General features: G+C 49.6%; 1 protein-coding gene across 4 annotated transcripts in view; it reads left to right on the forward strand.

Moving 5' to 3' along the window:
- The window catches only part of FTO (FTO, alpha-ketoglutarate dependent dioxygenase), a 331224-nt gene extending 304767 nt beyond the window's left edge, over positions 1–26457 (forward strand). For 3 of the 4 annotated variants that reach the window (XM_015586964.2, XM_025044569.1, XM_025044567.1), the window contains 2 exons: positions 12935–13045; positions 24137–26457. In XM_015586964.2, the coding sequence (XP_015442450.1) occupies positions 12935–13045; positions 24137–24290 (265 nt within the window). In that variant the 3' untranslated portion in view covers positions 24291–26457. The remainder of the gene's footprint in view (positions 1–12934; positions 13046–24136) is intronic. The other variant, XM_025044568.1, reaches the window with a different exon arrangement.
- Positions 26458–27376: the final 919 nt, after the last annotated feature.

Here is a 27376-nt window from a genome sequence, read left to right on the forward strand (position 1 = left end):
GGAGCAGCTTCTCGTGGAAACCAGCATTCCCACCAATACCAAAGTTTTTTTGGAGGAGACACGCTCTCTAAGAATGGCCCTGTTGAGTAAAACTTGGGGCTTGGGACGTCCAGTCCAGAATTCTGCCTTTGGTCGAGGTATCAGAAGTTTGGAGTGGTACAGACTCAGAGTGATCTCGACGTCGTCGTCACGTGTGCTGTGTGTCCCTCGCTCTCCGTGGACACATCGTACTCCTGTGGAATTTCTGTCCTCCCGTGGACTTGGTCGGGGGAGAACCCATATCTCCATTTCAGGGGTTGCTGATGGTCTATAATGGTTAAATTCAGGTTAGATTCAACGGATCTAGGGGCCCGTATTGCTTCTCATACAATATTAGGAATCCCGAGTGTCCGTTTCTCATGATAAGCAAATTTTCATTGAAAAACTTTATGAGGCGGGAGGGATGATTCTTCATTCTTTCTTTCAGTTCAAGGACCCCTTTTGGTCGCAACTGACAAAAGAAAACCTTTAAAGACAAATTTTATGGGAAAGAAGAAAGGGTCTCAGTTCGGGGGCTTGGTTTTACGGGATTTGCCTCCTCAGCCCTTACCCTATGTGGGAAGTGACGCGTCACATACATACATTTTCTTAATTGTAAAAAAAAAAAAGAAGATACTCTAAAATGTATTTTTTAAATTGTGACTATGTTACAGTGGTTTCTATGTACCATAGATTAGATTTTTATTAAGGGTTTTATTAAATAACTGGTGTTTCACCAACATCTAATTAAATCTTCTATCTAAATTGAACAGAAAATTATGGGTGAAGAGAAAGCATTTGTAGCAGACTTTATTGCAGATAAGACTATTATTTGTTCATCTTAAGAATTCGAGATCAAATTTACAAGCAGCTTTCTCATCAGATTTCTTTCCTGGGCTGCCAAGCCCTGGCCCCTTGAAAACGACCCATTACCTGTCCCCCCGCCCCCCGCTTTATTATAGTGTCCTGGTTGTTGGCAACATGCCCGCTGTTTAAGGTTACTTTCATTAATTAACCGAAAGTTAATTTCTTTGCAAGCAGAATCTCTGATCTCATTATGTTGTCTTTAAAGCTGAGAGCTTCAGGTTTTCTGGTCTCCTTTGATGGCACAATAAAAAGCACGCTCTTTATCTTCAGGGAAACTGTCTCCAGGGTTTAATTTAATAGTCCTTGAAATAGTCTCAGCACAGCCAGGTGGACCACGATGATACGCGCCAGTTCTAGAAAGCCTTGGCTTCGTCGTGGGTGGAGAGCCGGGGACTGGTACGGATGTGGGCTGCAGCGGGTCAGTGTCCAAACAAGTTCTGCCTTGTACCTCCCTAGGGCCCGTTTTACACGCCCGTCTTACACGCCCGTCCTCCATCCCGTCCCGTCCCGTCTAAGGACAGAACCAACGCCAGCACCAGCGTTGCTCCCGTGGCTTGCCACCGCCCAGCCATCTGACTCTCGGGGATTTCGGAAGTTTTGGGGGGTTGACCTTGTGTCCGTGTGCCTTTACTGCATTTGGTAAGCTGTCTTTCGTTCCTCTGCTGGACACAAGGCAGCATGGGTGGTACAGCGAGTTTCGGACAGCAGCCCGCAGCCTGGCAAGCCTGGGTTTGAATCCCGGTCTTTCTTCAGACTGGCCCCGTGTCCTTGAACATGTTATTTAACCTCTAAGCCCCCGTTTCTCCATCAGTCAACTTTAAATGATTGTACAGAATTAAGAACGTTAAATAAGGTGACCGGTCCATAGCAGGTACTTAGTTCCCTTCCGTTGATAGTTCTGTCCCAGTCTTTGCCACCTACAAATGTGTTTCCAGTTTTGGAGTTCCTTCTGGTCTTTTGGGGCCCGGCCTCCTGGTCGCTGCACCCGAAGGAGCAGTCAGGGGAGATGGTCCGACCCCACAGGCCATGTTCCGTGTAGATCCGATGAGTTGGGTCCATATGGCCTCAAACGCTCTTTTATAGACCTGGGGATATGAAAAGCGTGTTCTCTTTGTCTCTCTGAGTTAGCGTCATCTTCGGTGATGAAATCCGGTTGCTTTCTGGAGCATTAAATTCAGCAGATTGAGAGCAACCAAAATGTCTTTTCAGGGCTGCCAGGTGTAGGTCACACAAAGGGGACAGAACTCTTCAGGTGGCTCAGGTCTCAGGGGCCGTCCAGATACACGGAGAAGCCATTTGGACCCCGCTGAGTCCAACAGCGTCGCACCCACAGCTGAGATTTACAGAGTCCAGGGGCGGGAGAGGGGCGGCCAAGAGGGGGTTAGAGCAGGACAGGACACTCTGCTTCAGATGCCCGGGGGACCGGGCCTGTGCCATGCGCGGACGTCACCTGTACCGTTTCCTAATGAAGGACACAACTGACTCGACTCAAGCAGGTCAGAGTCACTTAGGCAGAAAATTCCAGGTCTTGGGAAGAAAAGCCATGTGCCTCTAGGGCCCTGGCCGAAGTCGGAGGTCCAAGGTAATGTACTGGCAAAGATCCGTCCGCTCTGCTGCCTGACTTACTGCTCCCCCCTTGGTTTCAGGCAGAAATAATGTCAATGCCATTGATTAGTTGATCTGATAAGCCAGCGGACTTCCTGGGGTGTTGCCTTTCTGGCTTTCGGATGACGGTCAGTGCGGGCGGAGAGCAGGCTCCGGCTGGAGGGGACTCAGTGGACCTTGCTGAGCCACGGCTTCTGCAGTGAAGTTGCGACAGGCAGACAATTCCAGTTTTCCTTTTCGGCCGTCACGTTAACCCTCCCCGAGACACTTTTTTCACCAGCTACCCAGATTTTCTAGCCTTCTTATGTATTTGGAAAAACAGTTTTTCTTCTTCATGGGGCCTCTCGGGTCTCTTGATTCATGAGCATAGATCACATTTATGTGTTTAGAATTTTATTTTTTTTAATTTCATTTTCTCGCGTGCGTACACTGCATTCTCTGCGTCATCTCTTCCTCCATACGCCCTCATAGCTAAAATCCCATCCACGTCGCTCCTGGTGCTCTGCCCGTCTTCAAACCTTCCATCAGCCACATCCCTCATTTCAAACATCTATGGCCGCTTTATGAAAGGTATAGAATTTACGATGTGTCAGAAGAAAAGGTGACCTCAGGCCCCGTCAGTGGCGATTTCTGGAAGGAGCGTATCGAGGACGAGTAAGCCAGCTCCGCGCCGCCGACATTTGTTTCTAAGTTGTTCGTTTCGAGCCTAGTCTGGAATCATTAGAAACTTACGTCCCCTCTGACGTGTCTCTCTCTAGCTGGTTGTTCATCCTACCCTGTCTCCGGCCTCAGCCTCCAAGCTCTTCAGCCTCGTCGAAAGGACGCGAAGGTACCCTCGGCAAGCTAAACCACCCCTGGAATAAATTGCGCCTTCAGCTGTTGGGGTCTGCGGTGCCATTTGCTCTGCGTCCCAGATTACGGTCCCAGCCCAGGGCTCAATGGGGGCTCAATCACATTCTCGCCTAGGTACAGAGTATGCGGGGCGACCACGTTAATCCCCTTTGCCAAAAAACAGAAGCAGCAGCAACAACAACATCAACAACAAGACCTCCAAGCAGAGAAAGTTAAGTCTAATTCAGATTTTTTTTTTTAACTGGAAAACTACCTGAGCAATGAGGTGCACGATGGAAGCCCCGAGAAGCCCTTTAACCTGCGCAAAATCCTATACCACAATTATATACAATTTCACACTTGACTGGAGCTGTTATTTGAGCAAAAATAACCATTTTTTTCTGCCTGCACTAAATGAACCACGAGATCCGTGTATCCAGCTGCAGAAAAATGTAGGCTCAGCCTGCATGTCATCAACGTACTTGATGGCAAGGGCATTAGAGGATCAAAAGAGTTAATAATTGGATCCTGTCCACAGCAACCACACAATTAAGGGCAAGATTAGCAGAGATGAAAAATTTATTGTGAAAATGCGATGCCCGTCTGAAAAACAAAATGATTGCACCGAGCAGTCGTTCCGTTGCCGTAATCCTAATGATCAACTCTGTTTCACTGATAATGGGAGAAAAACTAATTGCAGTGAGGACAGGACAAATCTTTTTTAATCTGCGTTGTCATCCCGACTAAGTCCCAACCCATTTGTATTAACCTTCGCTGACAGAGTCACATGATGGACATAATTTCTTATAATTTACCAGCTATGGATCTAACCTTTCTTCATCAAATATTCATAAAGGCAGGATTCTCAATGATTTTCTGTCTCTCCTCATATTTACAGCTTGTTGTCTTCTTCCTTTTTACAGTAATGTGGACACAATTGAAGTCAAATGGAATTAAAGTTAAATGCCTTTAGCAACGAAGGTGCCCAAAAGCAAAGGTGTAGGGGAGGGGTCGTGAACCGAAGGGGCAGAGCTGCTGTCCCCAAGACCCTTCACGTTTCAAACGAGCGCCGGTGGACCGCCCTTCCCCGAAAGAGGAAAACAGAGTCAGCGAGAGAATAAAATGACCCCCCCCTGCTAACACGTAGCTTTCTCAGGCCTGTCGCGCAGGGGCCTCTGGAGCCGTGTTGAGACGGGGTGCCCCAGGCCTCCCCTTGTCTTCGGGGCTTGCAGGAAACCCAGGCCGTGGTGGCCAGGCCCTGTGCGAGCGTGTGTGCCCCAAGGGGCCTGGGGTTTTACGTGCCGGGGGGGCTGTAGTGGTGGGTGAGTCCGTCGGTCCGGGCACTTAGAAAACAGACGTGACTGTTTGAAACTGTTTCTGAGCGCACTTTTGGTAGAAGAACACACGTGTCCAGTCTGCATCTTTGTTGCTTTGACTCTTTCCTAAGTAGACAGGTAGATGAAAGAGTTTCGCGAAGCCTGGGCGTTGAAGCGTAGTCCCCCGATCTTTTATCTTTGCTCTTCCCCTCGCAGAGTGTCAGTGTCAGCGTGACGGCGGAAACCTGGGCCAGGTGAGACGGTCTAAAGAACTCCCTTTTTCTACTCCCGTCCTCCGACGACCTTTGCTAAAAGAGCTGAGAACGTCGTAGGTATAAGTTGCGAAGGAATCATTTTCCCTGGTTGACTTCAAAGCCCTATATTCACCAGGCCGAGAATTTACTTCTCACTTGAGTTCCCGGAAAAAAAAAAAAAAAAATCAGAACCGAAGACAGTTATTTTCTTTAAGAACCGATTCCCATTCCGGCTGAAGTACTTTGTTTTGTGCACCATCAGTTAGCATCTTTATTTTTAATTATACGACTATTACACAAATATATTTACTTTATAAAAAAAGTAAATCTTCATGAAGTCCTCCTTGGCGGCTACCCCCAATCTCAGGCTTTCTTGCCCTTCCAGATATTTCTGTGAGTTTACAGACATATATCTGTGCCCACAGACACATACTTGTTTTCTTTGTTCTACATAAATGGTTGTTACGCTATTCAGATCAACACCCAACTTGCTTTCGTTACTTGTTAATATAACTGCAAATCTTCCTCTGTTAGAGCATGTACTCTAAATCTGTTCTATTTAATCGTTGCAGAGCAGTCCACAGAACGCATATACTGTAGTTCAGTATTATTCCCCCGATGATGGACAGTTAGGTTGTTTCCAGTTTTTCAACTTATAAGCAATTATGCAAAATATCCTTATCTATTTGGAATGAGATAGTTTCAAGTAATTGTTTCAACAACATGCTGGTTTTTGCAACTACAGTTTCGACAATGTTTATACTATACTGATAGCTCAAAATACATTTGTAAAGTTTTCTACCAAGCCACACGTCCTTTCTGGTGGTACAGACATTTGATATCCTCAGAGCCATTCCAAACATCAGTGAATGCAAAGTTTGCGACAGGGGACAAAGTGATGATCAGCTGTCAGAAATGCCCAAGTGAAGCCTGCGATGCAGGAAAATATTGTTCTGGTGAGTTTCTCGTTCCATAGACTCAGTCATGCGGAAGGTCGGGCTGTGTCCCCTGGGCTGCCACTGCGTGTTGGGGCAGCCCTGCCCACGCGCTACTGGATGCCATCTCCCTTGCTAGCACTCACGTTATGGAGAGGTGTCACTGAGTACGCAAAGGGGGGTTTTCCACGCAGGGTACGTATTCCATGCACGGTCTTAATAACCATTCTTCAGTCTCTTACAACTCTATTAAAAGGTGGCAGGAAATTCTTTTAAAGGACCAGAAAATTTTGCCAGAGGATTTGAGGGTGGGTCCCAGGAAGAGTTTTCCTGGGGCTCTCAGATACCATCGTCCCTCGACTGGAATCGCATAGGTGCTGCAATGCCCACTGGCTGGTTCCCTCTTGGTCAGCGGAAGAAATAAGGCATCTATGCAGTCAGATCTCGGGCATCAGAATAAGCGCAGAATGGAACTCCCAATGGGAGAGAGTGTCAGTTAAAGATTCTAGACTGTATTTTAAATAGTTCACATTAATCAATGTGAGGCTTAGGGAATAACTCAAAGCTGGGTTAGTAGTGTTGCCAGGAAGAAGTTTTGCTTTGGTGAAAGCCAACAACTGACTTGAGGGTAGCACGTATGTGAAAATGACCTTCCAGTGTAACTGAAAGCGTGGGTATCTCATATTCTTTCGACTCGATTTTCTGCTGGTAGCTGGCCCAGTCTTTCTGTGCTGAAAACTCTTATAAAAGGGGAAATTGAGAGATTCTGCCAAAAGTTAATAGACCCGAAGAAAAAAATCGATAAATTGGACTTAATCAGAATTAAAACCTTTTGTGCATCCAAGAACATTTTCAAGAAAGTGCAAAGACAACCTATAGGATAGGAGAAAATCTTGTAAATCTGATAAAGGTTCACTGTCCAGAATAGGTAAAGAGCTCGTAAAACTCAACAACAAAAACACAAACAACCCAATTTAAATATGGGTTGATGAGACTTTTCTCCAAAGAAGATAGACAAATGGCAAATAGGCACGTGAAAAGATGCTCAGCATCGTTAGTCGTTAGGGAAATGCAAATCAAAACCCGGACGAGAGAGACGACTTCACACCGACTAAGATGGCGCCAATAAAAAAGTAAAAATAGCGAAAAACAAAATAACGAGTGTAACAAGGATGTAGAGAAACTGGCGTCTCAGACTTTGCTGGCGGGAGCGCAGATGCATGCAATGCCTTTGGAAAACAGCTGGGCAGTTCTTCAAAAGGTTAAACATCGGATTACCATCCGACCCAGCGGTTCCACCCCCAGGAACTGAAAGCAGTTCCACTACCCAAAAGAACTGAAAGCGGGGACTCAAACCGATGGTACTCGTTTCCTGGTGTTCATCACAGCGCCATTCACAAGAGCCGAAAGGTGGGAACAGCCCCGTGTCCATCGACAAATGAATGGATCCACGACACAGTCTAGACCAACAGCAGAAGATTATTCAGCCATAAAAAGGAACGAACTTCTAATACACGCAACAGCCCGGATGAACCTCGAAAACATTATGCAAAGTGAACTAAGTCAGACCCAAAAGGACACAATTATATGATTCTGCTTGTATGAATGATCTAGAATAGGAGCATTCATGGAGACGGACCGGAGAGGTCATCAGGGGCTGGGGAGGGGGAGCGGGCAGAGTTTCGGTAGGAGGTGATGGAAAAGTTAGAACTGAATAGCGTTAATGCTTGCGCAACGTGGCGGAGTCAATACCGCTGAATCGCATGTCTAAAAAACAGTTAAAACGGCAGATTTGATGTTATCTATTTTGGACCACAATTGAAAAAAATTAATGGAACCAGATATAGAATTCAAGCATGTCATCTGAAGTTACAAAGGTATCCAATTAAGGAACTAAAAATAACGGAAAACCCCCTATTTCAGTTATCCGTTGCCGCAAAACAAATCACCCCAAAACTTAGTGCCTTGAAACAGCCACAGTTGTTATTTCTCACGTCTGTGAGCTGACTGGGGCCCGACTGAGTGGACGGTTCTTTCGCTGGCCTCCCTGGGGGCCTCGCCCAGGACCGTGGGCAGGTGGCAGCTGGGACTGGGGTTGCCGGGCCTCTCCCCGTCCTAGTGGCCCGTCCAGCTGGGGACCCAGACTTCTTACTCTGAAGCTCCAAACCTCCAAGAGCACAAAAGCGGAAGCCGGCAGGCTTCATAAAGCAACCATCCACGTGTCCCCTGTGCTGCAACCTGTCGTTTCAGGCAAGTGACAGGGAGGGCCAGCCAAGATGGCACGGGAGTGATCGCTGGAGGCGCAGGGTCGTGTGTGGGCTACTTACCACGAACGCTGTTCACACGTGCCCGGGCCGAGGGAGAGCCAGATTCTCATGTAACACCGCAGGACACCAACAGATGATATCTGAAGCTGACAAATGAAGAAATAGCAGTGAGCGTGTACTGCTTCGGGATCGAGAAGGCCACTAACGACCGTTAGAGACGGATCCGCAGTGGGATGAGAGACCGTCCCTCCGTCAGCTCTCGCGTTTGTGCTTTGTCTCGACAGCATTCTGGGGCGGTGGTTTGGAGTGCGGCTCTGGGGACAGACTGCCTGCCTTCCTGTCTCGGCCACGTGACTCCCACCCTCTGGGACCGTGGCAGATTGCATGGTCACCTGGTGCTTCGGTGTCCCTATCTGTAAGCTAGGGGTAATAACGGTACCAGCCTCATCGGGTTATTGAATTACATGAGTCAAGCACTTCTTAGACGACCATCTGGCATGAAGTAGATTCCCCCCAAAATGGTAGGTATTCCCAATTATAACATGAAGCCAGAAAAATAAAACAAAAAAACAAAAAAAAAAAAACAGGGAAGCCCGTGGCAAACCAAGGATCCAGAGACCTAGATGCCTGTCTCCTGACTGTGCCCTAAATGGGATCGGCGAGTCCGCTAACCTTGCCCTTAAACTCGGGCGTGTGGGGTAAGATTAGCTCCTAAGAAGAGAGGTGCTGTCAAATTCGAAGTCTAGAAGAGCTAGCCACGGTTGTCAAAAATTACCCTGCTGAAAAATGGGAATCCCGCCCCTTTTAGCAGAGAGCTTCAGATTCTTTACTGTTGAACCTGTTTCTTCATCCTCATACTGTGCCCACCACGGAGAAATAATTCACAGACTCACTCGCCGCCTGTCCAAAGGCCTTTCTCCTGGGAAAGAACCGTATAAATCATTTGCAGCTCGTGGCCATAACTCCCAGGTGCTTCCACGAGGCCAACTGGAAAGGGACATTAACTTGGAACCAATTAAATTACTTCTAGTCTGTATTTGCTGGTCGCCTGAACGAATCTCTCCCAGAAGGCCGTTCACATGGACACCCGTAGGGGACACTGTGAAGAAGGTGAAATTGGGCTTCGGAGACCCCTACCTCTTCCTGTCACCCCAGGGAGCACAGAGCTCACGTGCTTCTCTATCGCCCCAGGAAGCAGCGCGATCTCTCCGAGAGGTGACTTAAAATAGAATCCTCTTGAGAACTAGAGGCATTTTAAAACATCTTCGTTTCCCCCATGCATTTGAAGGAAGGAATTAATGGTCCACTTTCTGGCTTCGGTTGGCCGCCAGAACAAGAACCGCGTCCTGGGACCTCCCCGTCCACACCACTTGCTGGTGGCACTTGTACATCTGACCCTGGCCTCGTAACTTCCTGGTGGGTGCCTATGGGCACTAGGACCTTTGCAAGCCAATCGTTAGCTAGAAAGGACAGTTTCACTTAGGACCAGCAAGGTGCCCGGGTCTCGCCGTCTCCCTTCAGCTCACCTGTCGGCGGGCGTTGCAGAAGCAGCATCACGGACTTCGGACTTCGGTAAGGGGTTCTGTGCCATCTCCCAGGTGGTCTCGACTGCAGAGCTGTTCTTCCCAAAAGCGCAAATTCTAACTTAGCAGTCTGCGTGGAAGCCGGGGTCCCTGGCAGGCCTGGCATGGGGGCAGAAGGTTACAGCAGCTAATCAGGTCCTTGCCACACTGTCCTGACTCACGACCCCGCCCTGGCCCGTTCCCAGCTGACCCCGCTCCTGTCATGCTCGGCGAGGAGCCGAGATTCTCCACAAAGCGGCCTGTTTCTGGAAGCCGGAGAGGGGACCTGTGGCCGGCCTCCCGGTCCCAGCATCCTCCGTGAGGACACGCTGCACAAGCAGATGTCGTCCTTTGACTCCACACGACCTTCTGAATTTGGGCAGATGAGAAAGCACCTGGGATCCGCGGAGGGCCCGAGGGTGTCTTCCCGCACAGCACAGAGACATTCTCGTCTTCCACCGCCCGCCCCAACCCCACGTCTCACTGGCATGTGGCAAGGACGCGGCCTCGCTCATTTTCTCCATTGGAAGAATCCTGCTTCCCGTGGCCGGTGCTGGCCCACGCCTGAGAGTTTACCAGACCGGATGCCGGGGCTCTGTGGCCGTCTCGGCTTGACGGATGAGAGGATGCTGCCGAGGGTCCTCCCCAAGGTCACCCCACAAGCAAACACTGGTACTGAGAGAACGAGATCACCCCAGACAGGGAAGGAGCTACAGACAGAAGCTTTCAAAGGCCTGCCATGTGCAACCGTGCCAGCCCTTCGAAGCGGGGCCCACAGACTGTAAGGTACAGATGGATGACAGCTCGCCCCTCAGCTCGCACTGTCCTCTGAGATGCCCAGGTGGGGGCGTGGTCCTCACGATGACTGAGGAATATCCCCGCCCCCACCAGTTAACCTGCAGTTCAGAGGCCGCCCCGCAAGCCCAGGGCGGGCCCTTCGGCACGTCGCTGTTCCCTTCCCAGGCGCCGGTGGCCTTTGTCCACCGGTGACAGCACGCACGGCGAATCCTTCCGTCGATGGCTCCCGAATTTGACCTGCTCTACCGAAGCACAGTTTTTAAAAACTCCTTTCAAGCCAAGCCACTTTAGAACCAAGACCAGCGCTTGACTCAGGGGCCTGTTCAGCCTTCCGTGGCTCTCAGCAGATAGGATTACACTCCCCCCTCAGCCCGAATCCACCGCCCCGAAAAGAGAAAGAACAGCCTAAGTTGCATGTGAGTTGAGTTCCGAAGATACACATCAGGTGAACTTAGGAGTTGGGGGGGCTGTGGCATTATGTCTCCTTTTCTGTTCCCACGCAAGGAGAGCACAGCACCAAGGCCACCGTGACAGCGGGTTCACAGCCCTCCTCCTCCAGCCCGGAGTGGGGACTGGCCTGTGAGGCCAGCCAAGGCCCTCGAGGGGGATCTTCCGCTTTATGAACCAAGCGCTGTGTGCGCGTTGAGCATCGACGTTCGCTCTTATCAACAGACCCCCTTCCAGAGGCTTCCTGGGGAATAGTGAGACCCTGCTTCCCCCCGCCTAACCCTTCAGTACTTCTCCATCTCCGAGACCCTGGCCCCTGCCCCCATCTCCTCTGTCCCTTGTCACCCTTCTTCAGCCACAGTGCCCTCCTTGCTGTCCCTGGACCGGTGGGTGACTCAGGTGACTCAGTCTCACCTAAAAGAATCTTCCCCGGGCAGATGCAGCCGCAGCCGCTCTTGCCCGAGCCTGGCGCCTGCCTCTGCGCTCGCTCCCTCCTTGCCTCGTTTCCGTGCAACGCTCCGGAGCCCTTAGCTCTGGCGGAAACGATCTCACCCTCTCTTCGCTTACATCGTACGGCGGAGAATCCCAGGTTCTCATTCTTTCCCTCTCCCTCCGTACGGAACCTCGGTTTTGACAGAGGGAAGAGCGCGGTACATGCAGTGTAAAACCTGCACTTTCCAGCCTCTTCCGCGGCTCCGTGACTGAATTCTAGTCAGTGAGGTAGAGGTGGAGGTCGGTTGGCTGTCCTCCTTGGAAAAAAAGGAGGTACGGCATATCCGACCCTTCACCCCTTTCTTCTGTCCCCTGCCTGGGACTCCACATATGGTGGCTGGAGCACTCTGGACCTTGAGGTGACCTCAAGGATGGCAGCCATCAGCTAAGAATGGCAGAGCAAAAAAGTCAGCCGAGCAGCCTGGGTCCTGGGTATCTGTGCGTTGCCGTCAAGTGACCTCCTCAGACTACTTTAAAATGAAAGAAAAATCAATGCCCGTCTTCTTTAGCTACTGTTAGCCGTAGTGCCTCTCGCGGGCAGCTGAACGCTGTTTATAGCCGACACTCATGTTTCTCGTCTTCCCTCACCAGAATGAAACCTCCATGAAACCAGGAACTTTGTCTAGTTCACCACTGTGTTTCTAGATCCTAGGACCTAGTAAAAATCTGTCGAATGAGCGAGTGGATAAATGAGAACACACACATATACACACAACAATTGCAATATGTCTTCTGCCCAAATCCTGGCTTTCTCATCAGGCAACTCTTGGTGAGCTGCGTTGCGTTATCACCCTCCCTGATCACTGAGCCCAGGCACAGAGAGTTACGTGGGCCAAAGCGACTGCAATTTCTAAGTGTTAGCTGCAGAAACAGTGTCGTTCGGTTCCTAGGGATATAAAATGCAGGCTTGCCGTGGGTTGTCCACGAGGCTGTTTCCGGCATCTTCGGCGTTCAGCTGCCTTGTTCGCACAGGGGTCTCAGGGCTTCTGCTGCTTGGGCTTCCCAGCCTCCTGCAGAAGAGCCGCACCGCAAGGCAATTCGGTTTCCATCCTAGAACAGGCGTGGGCGGATGGAGCGGTTTATTGTCTCTAATCTTGAAACGAAGTGGCAGCTTTTAGGAACCCCTGGCTTCCTTGGCTAGACTACGTAGTGTCCAGCGGGGTCTGTGGGAGGCGCGTCTTAGCTCTGAGGGGCTCAGGTCCGCAAAAAGAGTTTTCGAATCGGAGTAACAGCAACTAGCAGTGCTTCCGATTCCGCTACCAGAGGAAGCGCAGTTGAGAAGAAAAATGCCAAACTAGCGAGCGACCTGAGTTCAGTCCCGGCTGTACGACTGACTTAGCCACGTGACCTGGAGCGAGGCCGCCACTTACTCACCTCCCCAACTGAGGTACCACCTCTCTTTCCTACCCCAGTAGGGAGAGTCATATGAGATAGGTCAGGGGTTAGGTGGGGATAAACCATAATGTGTATTTATCAAATCCCAATGTTTTAGAGATGGGAAAAATCTTAGGGATTATTTTAACCCAACCCTTCATTTTGCAGATCTGAGAGTCAAGATGTGGCCCAAGATCACAGGATACGGTCGTGGCAAACCCCAGTCCCGAATTCTCAGACCAATGGGCTCCCTTCCTTACCATCCTCCCCTGTCAGCGGGTAATAACAATATTGGTATCATTCCTCCTTTAACTGTGCCTCGCAGTTTTACTCTTGTTATTATAAAATTGATTATGTCCCAGGGAAACGTGAGTTCCGTTTCGGGAAGGTACAGTTCAGACGCACGCCGCTTTGAGTCATTCCTGCATTCCCCCGTGTTCACTGCGGCTACGATGTGCCAAACTCTGCTCTAGGCTCGGAGGACAGAGGCAGAAATCCCTGCCTGCAGGGAGTTCATCTTACACACTCACACCAAATGGCATCGAGTGTCGCGGAAAAACGAAACACACGAGAAACACGGTAGAGAGAAGCGCCTGGAGGAGGAGAGAGGGGCCGTGTTGCCGTCTTAAGTGAAGGAAGCCCTCGCGGATGGGGTTACGTTTCAGCAGCACCTGAAGGACAGGTGGGCACGCCACGAGGACACGTGAGGGGAAGAGTTTTCAAGGTCAAAGAAACAGTAGATGCTAATCCCCTGCGAGTGTTCTGAGCCTGTTCGGGGGGAGAGCAGATAAGCCAACAGGAATGGAGCAAAGCGAAAAGCTGGATGAGCAGGAGAGAAGGTGAGAGACCCGGGGCAGATAGATAACGGGGGGACTCGTGGACCGTTGTTAAGTGTTTTGACTTGTGCTCAGCTTTTAAATCAGTGCGCAGCACGAATTCCTCAGAAGACCGGCATGTCCTTGATAAGCTGGCGTTTTATTTTTGGCCCAGCGTTTTCTAATTCTGAGTTTGGACTGCCCCCACGCCGTCGGTATGGGGCTGCACCGAGTTCTCCCCTGTCCGCGCTCCTGACCCGTTAGCAAATGTCCCTAAAGAGAAATAAAGGCCTCGTGTTCTGAATAAGGTTAAAATAAACTTGGGAGATCTTCCTCGTCATCCAAAAACCAATTAAGCAGTGTACACGGAAGTAGTTCTAAAAATGGCAGCGCGGTGGAAATAGACTGACAGGTGAGCAGATGGGAGAACCATCGACTCAGATTTATGTCACAGCTTACAACTCAAATGAGCATTCCAAAGTCAGAACAGCTGGCCTTTTATTCTGTAAGCCATTGTCCTTTGCTTTGCTCATCTCTCAGGAGTATGAGTGGATTACACTCCGATGGCAGTCTGTCTGTCAGCCTTTGACTTTGCAGGGGAAAATCCTTTGTAGAAAACAGGTTCTTGATGTTAATCAGATTTCTCTGTAATGTCTGCTTCTTCCGTGGGTTATGAAGTTTCTAGATTCTGGAAATCAGTGCCATTAGCCTTTTAGCTTTCATTTTCATAAATATGAATTACCTGTGTGACTACTATTATCTGATTCTCAGTAAATGGAATTTAAGCAAATAGTCAAAAAGCAACATCTTCAGATTTTCGAAAAGAAAGGTTTTTTGGTATTTTTGTTTTGAATGTTATAATGCATCTAAAAAAAAAAAAAAATCACAGCTGCCTTGAATTTCTGATCGTAAGCTGTTCCGGAATCCTTCTGAAGTTTGAGACTGTCTCACGCAAACTTTACTTAAGTTTCAAGCAACAGGGAAGTCATGAAATTTGGAAGGGGTTATCTTTTGTCAATCACGGTCCTTTGTGGGGCACCGTGCTGACAGAGGACAGCGGAGAGACCGTATTCTGTGGCTGAAAGGAGAGCTCGACATTACCCAGTGGGGATTTTGTTCCAATAATTGCATCAAATCGGTCCTTCTGCCGTGTCGCAAGTATAGCATTCATGTCACTCATTAAGTCCTACTCCCGTACGCCGTCCCTCGCCATGGCAGAGCCACCGGCAGAATATATTTTCTTCCAAAGTGTTTGTTTTCATTGTTACCCTTTAAAAATAATGAGTCCTTTCTATTCCCTCGCAAGGAAAGTTACTCTAGACCGCTTTGAAATCGTACACCTTTTGTTGAGCACATTTCTGCAGTGGTCCCATAGCTTTGTGCACCAGGCAACCCAAGCCGGCCTCTCTTAAAGCTCCCAGCCAGGCCGCCTCAGACCCGATACATACGATCGGCCGGCCCATTTGACCTTTATGTTGTTACCCTTGGCCAGGTAAAAGTCATGCAGGTTTCAGGTGACCCTATCATGTGGCCAGAGATCAAAGGTCAGCAGCTCCTAAATGTTCAGCTGTCAAGGTAGCCCATTCATCACCATCATTATGTAACTGACAAGCCGACAAATGAACCTGGGGATAGAATGGTTCTCAACCCTCCACCCCCTGGGTTTGCGCCCCGGTGCTGGGCCAGGCGGGCTCACATGTTAAGTGGCTCCACGAGCCTGTCGGGGGCCCCGAGGTAGAGGGGAAGACTCCAGGAGGCCTGTTCTCTGCGCTGGACCCCGTGCAGTCACCGGGTGCCTGCTCGGAGGGCCAGGTTGCAGGTCTGCACAAACCAGCTCTGAGTCTGGTATCCTCTGAAATGGCAAAGAATTTAACGTCAGCTCTTTATGGACCCAAGACACTCACGTCCACAACCCACACACACCACGACCCCTTTCCGCCTTCAGCATCTTCAAGGTCTCTTGTGGCAGTTAACATGGTGCAGTGTTTCCACAAACTGGCCTAATCCGCAGAGTCACTTGTGAAAATCCGGGCTCCAGGACCCTCCCCTGGAGAATCTGACCGGGGGCAGCTGCCTTTGAAAAAGCTATATTTTTAACAAGGACCCAAAACGATTCTTTCGATGACTGTGTTTCGGAATAGTAAAAAGAACTTAAGATTTGGAGTCGGACAGTTTTGCCAAATCATGACTATCCTCTGTTTGGCTGTGAAATCTTGGATGAGTTAGTTAACCTGGGCCTCGGTTTCCATTTTGAGGGCAGCCCTATAAACAGAAGACGTATGCAGTGCCTGGCACTCGGTAGTTATTACTGGCTGTTTTTAATGTTTTTTTTTTATTAGCGTTATTACTAGTCTTTTGGCATAAGAGAGGATGTCACTAGAGGGGTGATGCCATGAGCCAGAACTTCTTTACATTTGCTCTCACATCAACCAAAACCTCTGGAAAACTTGCAAGGGCAGTTTCTGGGGGGCAAGGCGACGGGTGGACTGCATGGTGTAATCACATGGGTCGGGGAGAGGGTGGCAGTTACCGGCGGCAGAAGGGGCAGGGCTCGGCGCCCCACTGGACCCTGGAAGAAAGAATGGAGATGGCTTTGAGCCATTCCATGACTAAAAAGTGTCCCTGACTTTTATACCTGCAAGAGGCTCGCGTGGCCCACATCTCTTCCTCCCCTGACCTTCTGGAGGTGCTATCTGAGCTCCTTGAGCCCTCACCCCAGGTTCCTCTCAGGCAGAGGGGTGCTTAGAGCGCTTTAGAGTGGGAAGAAGCCCAGACCCCGTAAGTCCAGAGGCCAAGAAACCCTCATCAAAGGAAATTCCTCCTTGGAATCCCAAGTCGGAACCCTCAATGTTCTTTTTCATCAAATAAAACCGAACACCGTGATATTCATGGTTATCGGGCTATCTAGTCTATTAACGTTATATTTCAGAGAAATTATAGGTAGGACTGGTGTTAAGGAGAAGAATTGAGAACTATGAAAACCATCGTTTGTGTGGGAAATGCCTTTTGAGTCCTAAACGGACGTGGCTTTGCTGGCGCTGTTGCTTCTGCTCGCAGTGAGAGGGTCAGTGTCGGCCCCCAGGGGCTGTCCGTACATGCACGTGGGGTGTAGGGTCCAAACGGCAGGCTCCTCTGAGCCGAATGGCACAACGACTTCTTGGGAAGTGGCCGGTTATCCATGCGGCTGAGTGGCGTTCAAAAACATTAGGCGGATATTTGGTTTTCAAAGCAGCTAAGAAAGCTCTCACCTATGAAGCTTCTCCCTCCTTCCCTGAAGTGTGAGGCTCAGAAGAAGATTCTTCTGTAACTAGTTGGTCAGGCCTAGCTTTTCAAATGGCCGTGGTTGAAAAATACCACCCGCTAAAAAGGTGTATTGACCCAAATGAAAAAAAAAAAAAAAAAAAGAAGCTGACCCACAGGCCGAGTTATGGCTTTTCCTGCGTCTGATGCGTGTAGCTGATCTGGGGTCACTGACACGTGACACGGAGGCAAGAGGTTAAAAGCCTTTCAAAGAGAAGGTGAACGTAACCTTCTTTGAAACTTATTTAGGAGTTTTTTTGTTTGTTTGTTTGTTTTTTTGCTTAGTGTTTTTTGCAGTTTCTGCAGTGGGTAAACTGAGTCACACAAATTTAACAAGCTGATTTCATAAAACCACCTCTGTCAACACAGGCCCTGTGATAGATCCGACAGGGCACTATCTATTTGTGAAGCCGTCCTCAGTGCCATGATGGCAGTAACAGAAAGTCCAAGAAGACAAGTTATAGATTCATTTAGAGCGTCGAGGGTCAGATGATTAGAAACCGGACCGCATACTAAACTCACCACTCACTACTGAGACAGATTATTTGGAGCAAAACACAGTGAGACTGTAGAAAACTGCACGGGGTGGCCTCTTACTCGAGGTTAGGTTTGAAATGCAGCGTTTAAGGTAGACACCGTGGAGAGTCAGAACAATGCGTGAAAACCCCCCGAGACGGCACGCCAAGGACCGTCGGGGACCGAGATGCCGTGTCGTGGGAGAAGACGCTCATCCTTAGACGTCGGGGTCGCGCCGTGTGACGAGATGCCGCGACTCTAATGGGCCTGGAGGGGTCGAGGAGAACAGAGATGCTTCGGTCCCGTGTCGGTCTCCTGCTCCCTGCACACGTAAGGCCATTGAGGAGATTGTCACTCCTGTCCCTTGTTATCGTCAGCGTTTTCCATGCTGAGCGTGGCTGTCGGTTTTGCAGGTTAAATGTAGATTCGATCTGATGCCATGGCGGTGTTTTCCACGTGAGCGAGGCCCCTTAAGCCTTGATATAGCGGCTTGTTTGAGGGGACGCGTTCTGATTGGCTGAGACCCTAACGGACTCCTGCTTAACATGAGACAGAATGACTGTCGACTCCTCATTGTTAATTAAAATTGCAGAAATAAAAACCTGACTTGAAGAAGACTGTGGTTTTTAGGTCATTGGATATTTTCGGACGAAGTTGTTAGTTTAAATCGCTTTAGTCTTTAGAGGTATGGCTTCTTTCATTTTTACTTATTAGTGTTACAAGCACCTCTGGCCAACGTTGCGTGCGTGATCAGCCGTGTTTTAAAAATGAGACCCGTGTCACACAGGAAAAAGGGTATAGAGGCATAATTACACATCCGTGTGGCTCTTTACATATTTTAAAGGGCTTTTATATACATTATTTGATTTTATCTTCACATAACCCATGAAGCCAAGAAGCATTAACTTCATAAAACAGCCAAGGAAACTAAGAGGTCGAGAGAGTTTTCTCAAGGTCACTTCTGGAAAATAATTAGAAATAGTTTATGGTCTTAGAAGATGAACATGTATCTTTTATTTCTATAGACTATAGATGCTCATGCTATAAGAACCTCAAAGTCATTAGAATGAGAAGAAGAAAAGTCTTGTCAATCATTTGCCATCATAGCAGTCCTTTGAGCGATATGAGGAAAAAAAAATGTTTTGCTCTTTTTTTTTACCCCCCCTGAAATGATTTGGAATCTCCTGAATATCTGATTTTGGAAAGATGAGGGTCCATGGTAGTCCAAACAGATACCCATGAAAGAGATGGAACGCAGTGGGAAGGACAGCCAGCCAGGCGTCCAGGGCCTGGCCCCGTCCTCACTGTCCCCCTGCCATCGGCTCCGCCTTGGGGAAGGCAGCCCTCAGGCCACTGTGAAAAGCAAATAAGATGGTGCCGCGTATTAAGATTCTCTCCGAGGCATTTAAACAACGTACAAAAATGCGGTCGTCACTGTAATCAGGAGCTGCTCTCTTCTTTCCAATTAAAGGATTCTCTTGGCAGTTTATTTTTCTTGTCTCCTCAGTGGCCTGTGCTTGGTAATATTTCTCCGTCGAGTTCCAGTTTTTTGTATTTTTTTTTTTTTTTTAAGATTGCTTCTCCTGGGGAATCTTTTAACAGGAGCCATTTTCTCCTGAAATCTTTCTCGATCGTTTTATCAAGAGTGATGGAAACGTTACCTGTCCTTCTTTATTTGTTACGAAATTTAGGGACAAGGAGGAAGACCGTATATGTTTTCTTAAAATCAATGGCCAGCACATTACTGTAAAACCTATTGATTAAAAACACGGAGTATAATGTTCGTCATTTAGTCTGTGAAATGATGCAATGAGGAAGAAATTTCTCCTTTGACTTTTGCATTAACCTTTTATTGACTGTTCGCACACCCGTAATTAACACACACTTTAGCTAAAGTGGTTGATTTTAGCACGGCGGCCAGTGTCCACTAATGTAGCTGCAGTCCTGGTCCTCCGATTCTGAGTGTCGCCCTTGGGGCGATCGGTGGCCAGGGGTCCCCACATGAGCTACACCTGTGGGGGGAGAAGGGGGAACCGTGACCATCTGCTCTCGGGCCAGCCGGCATGACACGCTTCACTCGCTTTCGGTTCTGTCACTAGATCATTCAGGGCGAATCAATCCTAAGTAGCAAGAGGTCTGGGGGTGACTTAAAGAGTTCTCTGAATTGAAATAACGCGAATTTGGGAGGGAGATATACTATTTTCCTTTGCTCCCTCGCAACGCTTCCGGAAAGGAGCAGGGGTTTCTGGGTAGATCCGAGTTTATTTGTTAGCCCAAAGCATTAAAAATAGGATTTTTCTTTACGATAGGAGGAAAGGGGAAGCCGTCAGTCTCATACTGTTCATTTAGCAGGATTCAGAATAATCTGCTACCCTTGGGGAACACCGAGTTTAGGGGAAATTTTTTTTTTTTTAACTTTAGAATGATTATCCAGCTCTGGTCATTAAAACTGGCTTATTCTCATCCAGAGGCCACTGTGGGTGTGACACTGGCACTTTTTTTTTTTCCCTTTGAAATTTATCTCCAAGAGGAATATCCCTTGAACCAAAAACAAAAGCCATCGCTTCATGCCTTCATACCCAGAGGCTCTCTCTACACACCGCAGTGTATCCACAGCCGCATCTCGCATCTCGCATCTCGGTTTGGAGAGAGGACCATCAGCATCCACTTGGCAGGCAGGGCCATGGGATGGAGGTTGCGAAGGGCGAGAAGTAACCGAGAGGTGGGAAGCATGGCCAGCCTATCAGCCGGGACTCTTCGGGTTGCAAGTGACAGAAAGACCTGTCTCAGACGACACCCGCTCACGCGCCTGAAAAGTCTCCGCGTACCGAGCTTAAAGTGCGGCTCGATCCGGCCGTTCACAGCGCCTCCCAGGATCCAGGCCCTGGCTGCGTGGTGACAGCAGGACTGTGGCAGTCCCAGGTCACACGTGCTAGGAGTTCACAGACCAGGAGATTAGAAATTCTTTCCCTTTCGCTCCTCCCATACCAGTCCTCTGGGTGTTACTCTCGCTCCTGCCCCAGATGGCTGGGAGGGTGGGAGTGCTGGGTAGGTTGAGCTGGTCTCCATCCCAGCCACGGGGCTGAGCATGGGGACGGACGGATTCCCCAGGAAAATTAGAATCCAGTTTGTAGGAAAGGTGGGAATAGACACGAGACAACAAACGTCCACCCGTCAGTGTTCTTAAAACGTTTTGTAAGAGAACTCGCGGCCCCTTTTCTTTGCAAGGGACGGTAGAATATGCGTGCTCAGAAAAATCCAACTTTATTTCCTATAAAATGCCAAATCAATCTGGAACAGCCACCGCTTGGCAAGTCCACCGACAGCCCCTTCGGTTAATCCCAGGTCTTCGGGATCAACCGCTGAGTCTTCCTGAATCTGAGCCGTTCAGCCTGTCGCTGAAAGTTGTGACAGCTGGAATACGTGAGCCTCTGCATCCTGGGATGTCACGTTGTGACAGGATTCAGCCACTGGCTCAATCTGATTCAAGTCACAAGGAGCTGCTTCTGTATCTCCAGAGCATCTTCAAGAATGAGCCAGACCAGAGGCCACCCACGCGGTTGGCGTGAGGGCAGGGGGTGGACACAGGGACGACAGGCGGCTCTCTCGGTGGCATCTCTCATCGTCACTGACACTTGCAGAAGTAACGATAGCGATGATAGTATTTCATAATTTTCGAGCGCTATGTGCCAGGCAGTGTTCCAAGTACTTCGCGTGTCTTAATTCACTAACCTTCATAACCACCCCATTAAGGTGCTATTGATATCATCAGTATCATCATCATCATCATTCCCCAGACATAAAGTTCAGGGAGGATAAGGAACTCGCTCAAGATGCCGGGCCTCCAGGAAGGAGCAGCTCGGAGCGTGCCGGGGACACACTTTGCCTCCACCTCCCAGCTCCCCATCTGAGGATGTGGGGATGAAGAGAGGCAGAATGAGTGACTGAGCCCGAGAAGTTAAAACCCCACAGGGGTTATGCCTTCCAGTAATCCTCAGCCCTCTCCATGCCACAGTCTGGCATGAAGTTGAATCAGACAATGTCATCTGAGTTGGGAGTGGGGACTGTCCTTTCTCGGAGGTAAATCCAGCACTTCAAACCCCGCGCCCTCCACGGAGCCCAATCACTAGCGTTTGGAAATGGGCCAGGGGATCTGGGCACTAAGGCAAGACTTTCAAGCCACCTAGAAAGATCTAAATGAAGATCCTGAAGACACCCAGTCGGGGATCTACCTCCAGCCTAGAGGGAGGCAGTGAATATGCACAGCTCTGAGCCTCTCGGGGCCTGCGGGAAAGGAGGTAGTTCCCACATCGGCCAGTCCTTGGGGAGAAGAACAACGGCAGAAAACCAGGCATCATCTTCCCCCCAAAAGAACAGCTGGCGGGCTGGGCAGCTTGTCCAGCGTGGCCTAAGCAAACCTCGGCCGTGCCTATTTTTAGTCCTTTCTCAAAGTGATGGGGCAAAACCCATTTGACAGGTGAAAAAGCATCTCTATTGACTTTTTACCAGCCTTATGATATTCTGGGTGGATCAACACTCATCACAGCCCTTTAATCTGCCAACCAGGATAATGTGTGCACACATCATCCCTCGGCCGCAAGATTGAAACGCTCAGTCTGGAATAACTTTTCCCACCTAGCAAATTGAACATCACAATTCTGAGGCAGAGAAGAAAGCACAGTTGTAAAAGCTTTGCAGAGTTCCTTTGTAATTAGTCGCAGCTTCCCTTGAATATTAATTCACCTCCCCCGCTCCCCCACCCCTTTCCTGTGATTTAGAGACTGTCTCTAGAAATACTGAAGTGGCACAGTCTCAAACACCTATTATTAAGTAGTCTGCAGAACGCACTCTCTGTTCTTGAGTGCTGTGTGGGGCTTATCAGTGCAAACAGTTTAATATTTATGCTAAGAGGATTGTCAAAAGCAGCTTCTGTTGCTTTAATTCTTGTTTTAAATAAATAATGAGAACATTTAAACACATTACTCTTCTTGGGGCCCTGAGGTCAGCTAATCTTATTATTTATGAAGTGATGTGCTACATAATAGTACTTAGTGCGTGTTAACAGACGCTATTATCAGGGCCTGATGCAGAGAGCTCAAGATATATTGGAATGTTGTGTGTAATGTACGATGGATTGAGTGCACGGCGTGCCGGTCCGGCAATTAGCCACACGAGAAAATAGGTGTTCAGTTGAAGTATGTTTTCCTGCGGGGCTCCCCTCACCATTAATAACTCCCCAGGGAAGATGATGTCTTGTAGTCAGGCACCTTCTCCGCCATCGGGCTGGGGTATAGGTCCGGGATGTCCCATTTCTGGATCTCTTCCTGGTTAGTCCTACACGGAAGACAAAGAGTGGGCATGACCACTGTTCACTGATTTAGAGAAAAATGCAGAGAAGGTGGGGTAGGGGGTGGGGAAGGACGCATTTGTCTCTTCCAGATGTACTCATTGGACAGACTGTCCCCAGCTGACGGTGGTTCGACTTCTGAGTTTTTGTTTTGTTTTTTGTTTTTTTTTGACTTTACAACGGTGCAGAAGCGACATGCATGTAAAAAAAAAAAAAATCACTACCTAAGATAGTCAATACTTTATTAGAAAATAGGCTTTGCGTTAGATGGCTTTGCCCAACTGTAGGCTATTGTAAGTGTTCTGCGCGCGTTTAAGGTAGGATAGGCTAAGATACGATGTTTGACACGTTAGGTGTTTCGAATGCGTTTTCATCTTATAATATTTTCGACGTTTGGTGGGTTTGACGGGATGTAACCCCGCTGTAAGTCGAGGAGCGTCTGTATTTCTTTTCAGTGTACACACTGTCACACCATGTACTCCGAGAGAGTAGAGAAAGCGTTCGTTCTTTATTGCGATTTGTGTTTCTTTCTCTCTGATCCTTTTTTTCCCCCCCAGATAAGTAAAGCCAAAGCAACTATCTTTGCCAGACCAATTTTAAATAAGCTGATCTCTCTGAGAGGTAGCTGCCTGCCAAAGTGTGATGATGGTGTCCCAACTTTTTTCCTACAAGGCCGTGATTTAGTTGCATATGATAATTAATTTCGGTATTGATGAATAATCCATTTAATAAAAACCGTGATTTAAGTGTTTTCCTCAGGGAGTAACTCTTGCTAGCCTCTTAATTTAATTTTGTGGAAGTTTTCCCCACCTATTCATCAGTGGAAATGATTATTAACCTCTATTTGCATATATCCTTATAAATCGGTCTCTCCTTGGAGTGCCTTTTCCTGAGCAGAGCAAGCTGGGACACTTGTAAATCTCCAGGATCTCCAAAGTCAATCCCGGTCTGTAATATTGTTTAATCTATTCTTGGACGTTTTAATGTAGTAAATTCAATTTAATCTTTCCCAGTAATCTAGTAATACATTGAAATCCCACAAACATTTAAATCTGATAATGGCTTAATCACACACTTTAAATAACAGTTGAGATAATGAAAAAATAATTCACCATTTTAAAGACAGAGTAACCGAATTTCCCTGATGATTGGCTTCTGTGGAGCCACTAGAGGTAATACAAATCTGGGAATTGGAAAAAAAAAGAAGTTCCAGCACCGTAAAAGACACTTCTTCCGCATCATAAACCCCTGCTCTCTGCCTTACAGACTCATTCCTCCCATCATCGCCACCTCCATGCAGGATTATCCTCACGGCGGTGGGCAGCGTCGCTTGAGGTGGGGTCTTCTAGGAATTTCCCCTCCCGGATGACTTGCCTGTTCTTCCTTTTCCAGATGCCAGTCCCGCATCGCCCGCACTCTGCCCGTGGATCAGAAGCCAGAATGTCGGCCACACTGGGAAAAGGAAGACGCTTCGATGCCCCTGCCGTTCGAGCTGACAGACATCGTTTCAGAACTCAGGGGTCTGCTTGCGGAAGCGAGAGCCTAGACGGAGCACACGTCTCGGCGGGAGGCGGATGAAGATGCGTTCATCATCCCTCCTCCATCCTCGCCCTGGGCTCGGGCAAGGGCGGTAGGGGTAGATTCTTCTTTTAGATTGTAGGACCTGCAGCCCAGTGAGAAACGGCTAGGGAATGGAGCCCACACTTATTAAATTGTTTTCAAATGACACAGTGTTATAATCTGCTTTGGTATTAACAAGAACCCCCCTCAGACCACCACCCCGCCCCCCAAAAAATATGTTATCACCCACTTGGATTTTTAATGTGAGCCATTCAGCTCCCAAGGCCAAGGGAGGGACAGGGGCGACCCCAGCCTGTGGCCGAGCCTAACCTACTTTCCTCTGACTTAAGCCTTTTCAGAGACTCGAGAACAGACGACTCTAAAGTTGTCTGGGGGAAGACAGACTTCGAGACGCCTACCCCACCTTCTCACTACACCCTCCAGAGGCTACGCTGGCCAGTGTGGCAGCCGCTGGCCACATGCGGCTTCTTAACTTTACGTCCGATTTTAATTGTAATAAAAAATTCAGCTCCTGTGCTGCATGAGCCACATTTCGAATACTTAATAGCCGCATGTGGCTAGCGGCCACCGGATGGCACAGCACAGACACAGAGGCTCGTCATCCTCGTGCAAAGTCCTAGGGGACAGTCCTTCTGCACAAAGTTCGGGGGCAGGAGATTCTCCTGTCCGTCTCTGTGTAGCTGCTATCCGTGTCGGCCAAATAAATTAGAAGAGAAATGGCTCACCGAAGAGTCGTCTCTTCCCTTCTCTGAGGGAGAGCTAAGTAAAGGCCTCCGCTGTGAGTCCTGTGGAGAAGTGGCGAAAATGACGTCGGCATCCTTCCTTCGGGAAGTTTCCCAGATCTAAGGAAAGGCGCTCGGCCCTGTTAACACCACTTCATGGATCAAGCCGGCATAGTATGTTTTTTCCTGTAACTCCCCCATTCACATGTCATGACAGGCGAGACTGAGGTTCGAGGACCCTGATGCCCCATCCTGATGACATTGGGACATTAGCAGGTCGCTGTAGAGCAGAAGTTAAAACCTGAGCTCTGGTCTCAGGATGCCCGGATCAGAACTCCCACCAGCTTTGTGACTGTGCCTCGGTTTCCTCATTTGTACAATGGGGCTGCTGAAGGCACCACCTCACGAGGCGAAGACAAGACGGAATGCTCTAGATGCAGACGTATTAGAACGATTTCTGACGTGCAGTTGAATGCTCCGTAAATATTAGAATTTTTGTATATCAATAAGGTGACCTGATAGAGACATTTCCCCGCTCCCCTCCTCGGTCTGTGGGCCCGTGTTGTCTTGTGCTGCCGTGAACCCATCTCTCCCTCCGGGGCCTGGCTCCTGCCCTTTGTCGACCCCAGAAATCGTGAGACTAGTTGGCCCCCCGCCCCAGCCCGCTGCCTTCTCTCCCGAGCGGTTGCAGCATCTCGAAGGTGGAGAGCTCTTCACCGCCGAGAGGCACCCTTTGGACCAGATCTCTCCCGCCATGGAACGGCGCTGGTTCAAAGGCGGCCACAGAGAGGTCACCGCACACAAAGCAGCCAGGGCTTCACCGTCGTGAGAGTCGATCTCTCCGACCTTGGATGAATCCCCCCAGGTCCTGAGCCTCCCCGTCCTCATCAGCAAAGGAGACGGCGAGCTGCCTACCGGGGTCGCCGTGGCTCGAAGGAAATCCCATGGCCGAGTGCGTGGCACAGAGAAGGCGCAGGCCGGCACCCCGGGGCTGTCCGGCTCAGCGTGTCGTCTCGTCTCGCCGCGTCTCGTTCTTCCTTATGTTTCATTAATTAGGTGCCGATATTTAAAAGTTGGGAGAGTCCACATAAAATAAAGATGGTCTCTTGGGAATTCAGCACATCCTGCAGGCCTCGGCCTCCACCTTGGCGCTGGGAACAAGGCTGAGTGTCTTCTCGCTCTTAGGCGGGGTGCGACCCGCCCAGGATCGTTTTCTATGTACATCACCCGCTTCGCCCCTTCACGTCGGTGCTCCCCACACCTGCTGGCCGGCACCCCTAGCGTAGAAATACCTGATAACGTTTAGCGCTTACCCCCATGTACGTGTATCACTCGCGAGCTATCTTCTCGTACCAATGTGTCATGTACCTCGTAAAACATTCATAAACAATAAAAACGTGAGAGGGACGAGCTACGAAACCGGAAGGTCCTGCGCTTTTCTCCGCACGCGCCCGCGGGGGGGCCCGCGCGCTTGGCCTGGGCGGCGCCCAGGTGGCGCCGGTTCTCCGAGCTCCGGGCGGGGCCAGGGCTGCAGAAGCCACGACCTGAAGTGGAGCCGCAAGGTGAGGCCACAGCATCTCCGAGGAGATGTTGGCTTTCGGTGGGCGCGAACTCCGTGTATTTGAGGGCCGCGGGTGCTCCCGTGGGATGGTTCCGGGAGGGGTGGCACGAGGTGATAAAGGGGGGCTGCTCGGGACCATGACAGTCAGCGGCAGGGCAGGGCCGAGGGGAAGCGGGTTGCTCCCCTGCGAACTAGCAGAGGGCTTTCGCGGCCACACAGCCAGCTGTGCGGCTGAGGGTGCAGGGAAGCCTTGTCCTGGGACCACCTCGAGTCAGCGGTCCCCACCCGCTTCCCACCAGGCTCCCCCCCATCTGAGCTATCTTGAGAAGAGTGATCTGAAGAGACTCCTCCCTCCTGCCCCCCCAACAGATCTTTCTTGACCATCCCCCACATCTCGGGGCGTGGTGAGCCCTGGGCCTGCCAGTCCCCCACGCCTATAGGCTCTTGCCCCATAGTAGGGAGACAGACAATAGAGCAGCAAATAAATAACGAGATGGTTTCAGATCTTTGTGAGGGCCTGGGCAGGACCCACTGGGTGAGGGGCTGGAGGGCAGCTGGGGCCTGATGACAGGTGGCTTAGGCTAGCTGATCAGAGAAAGGAGTGGGGGCAGCTTTCCTGGGAAGCGCTGGTGGGGCCGTTGCTCAGGGAAGGAAAAGAGCCTCTGTGGCCAAAGCAGAGAGATACGAGAGGAGGGGTGGGGGAGACACAGGCCGGGAGGGGGCCGGACCAGGGTGGGGTTCGAGTTCAATGCCCCGAGAAGCCCCGGG

This window comes from Pteropus alecto, unplaced genomic scaffold (assembly GCF_000325575.1).
Source record: "Pteropus alecto unplaced genomic scaffold, ASM32557v1 scaffold123, whole genome shotgun sequence".
Lineage (NCBI taxonomy): Eukaryota > Metazoa > Chordata > Mammalia > Chiroptera > Pteropodidae > Pteropus > Pteropus alecto.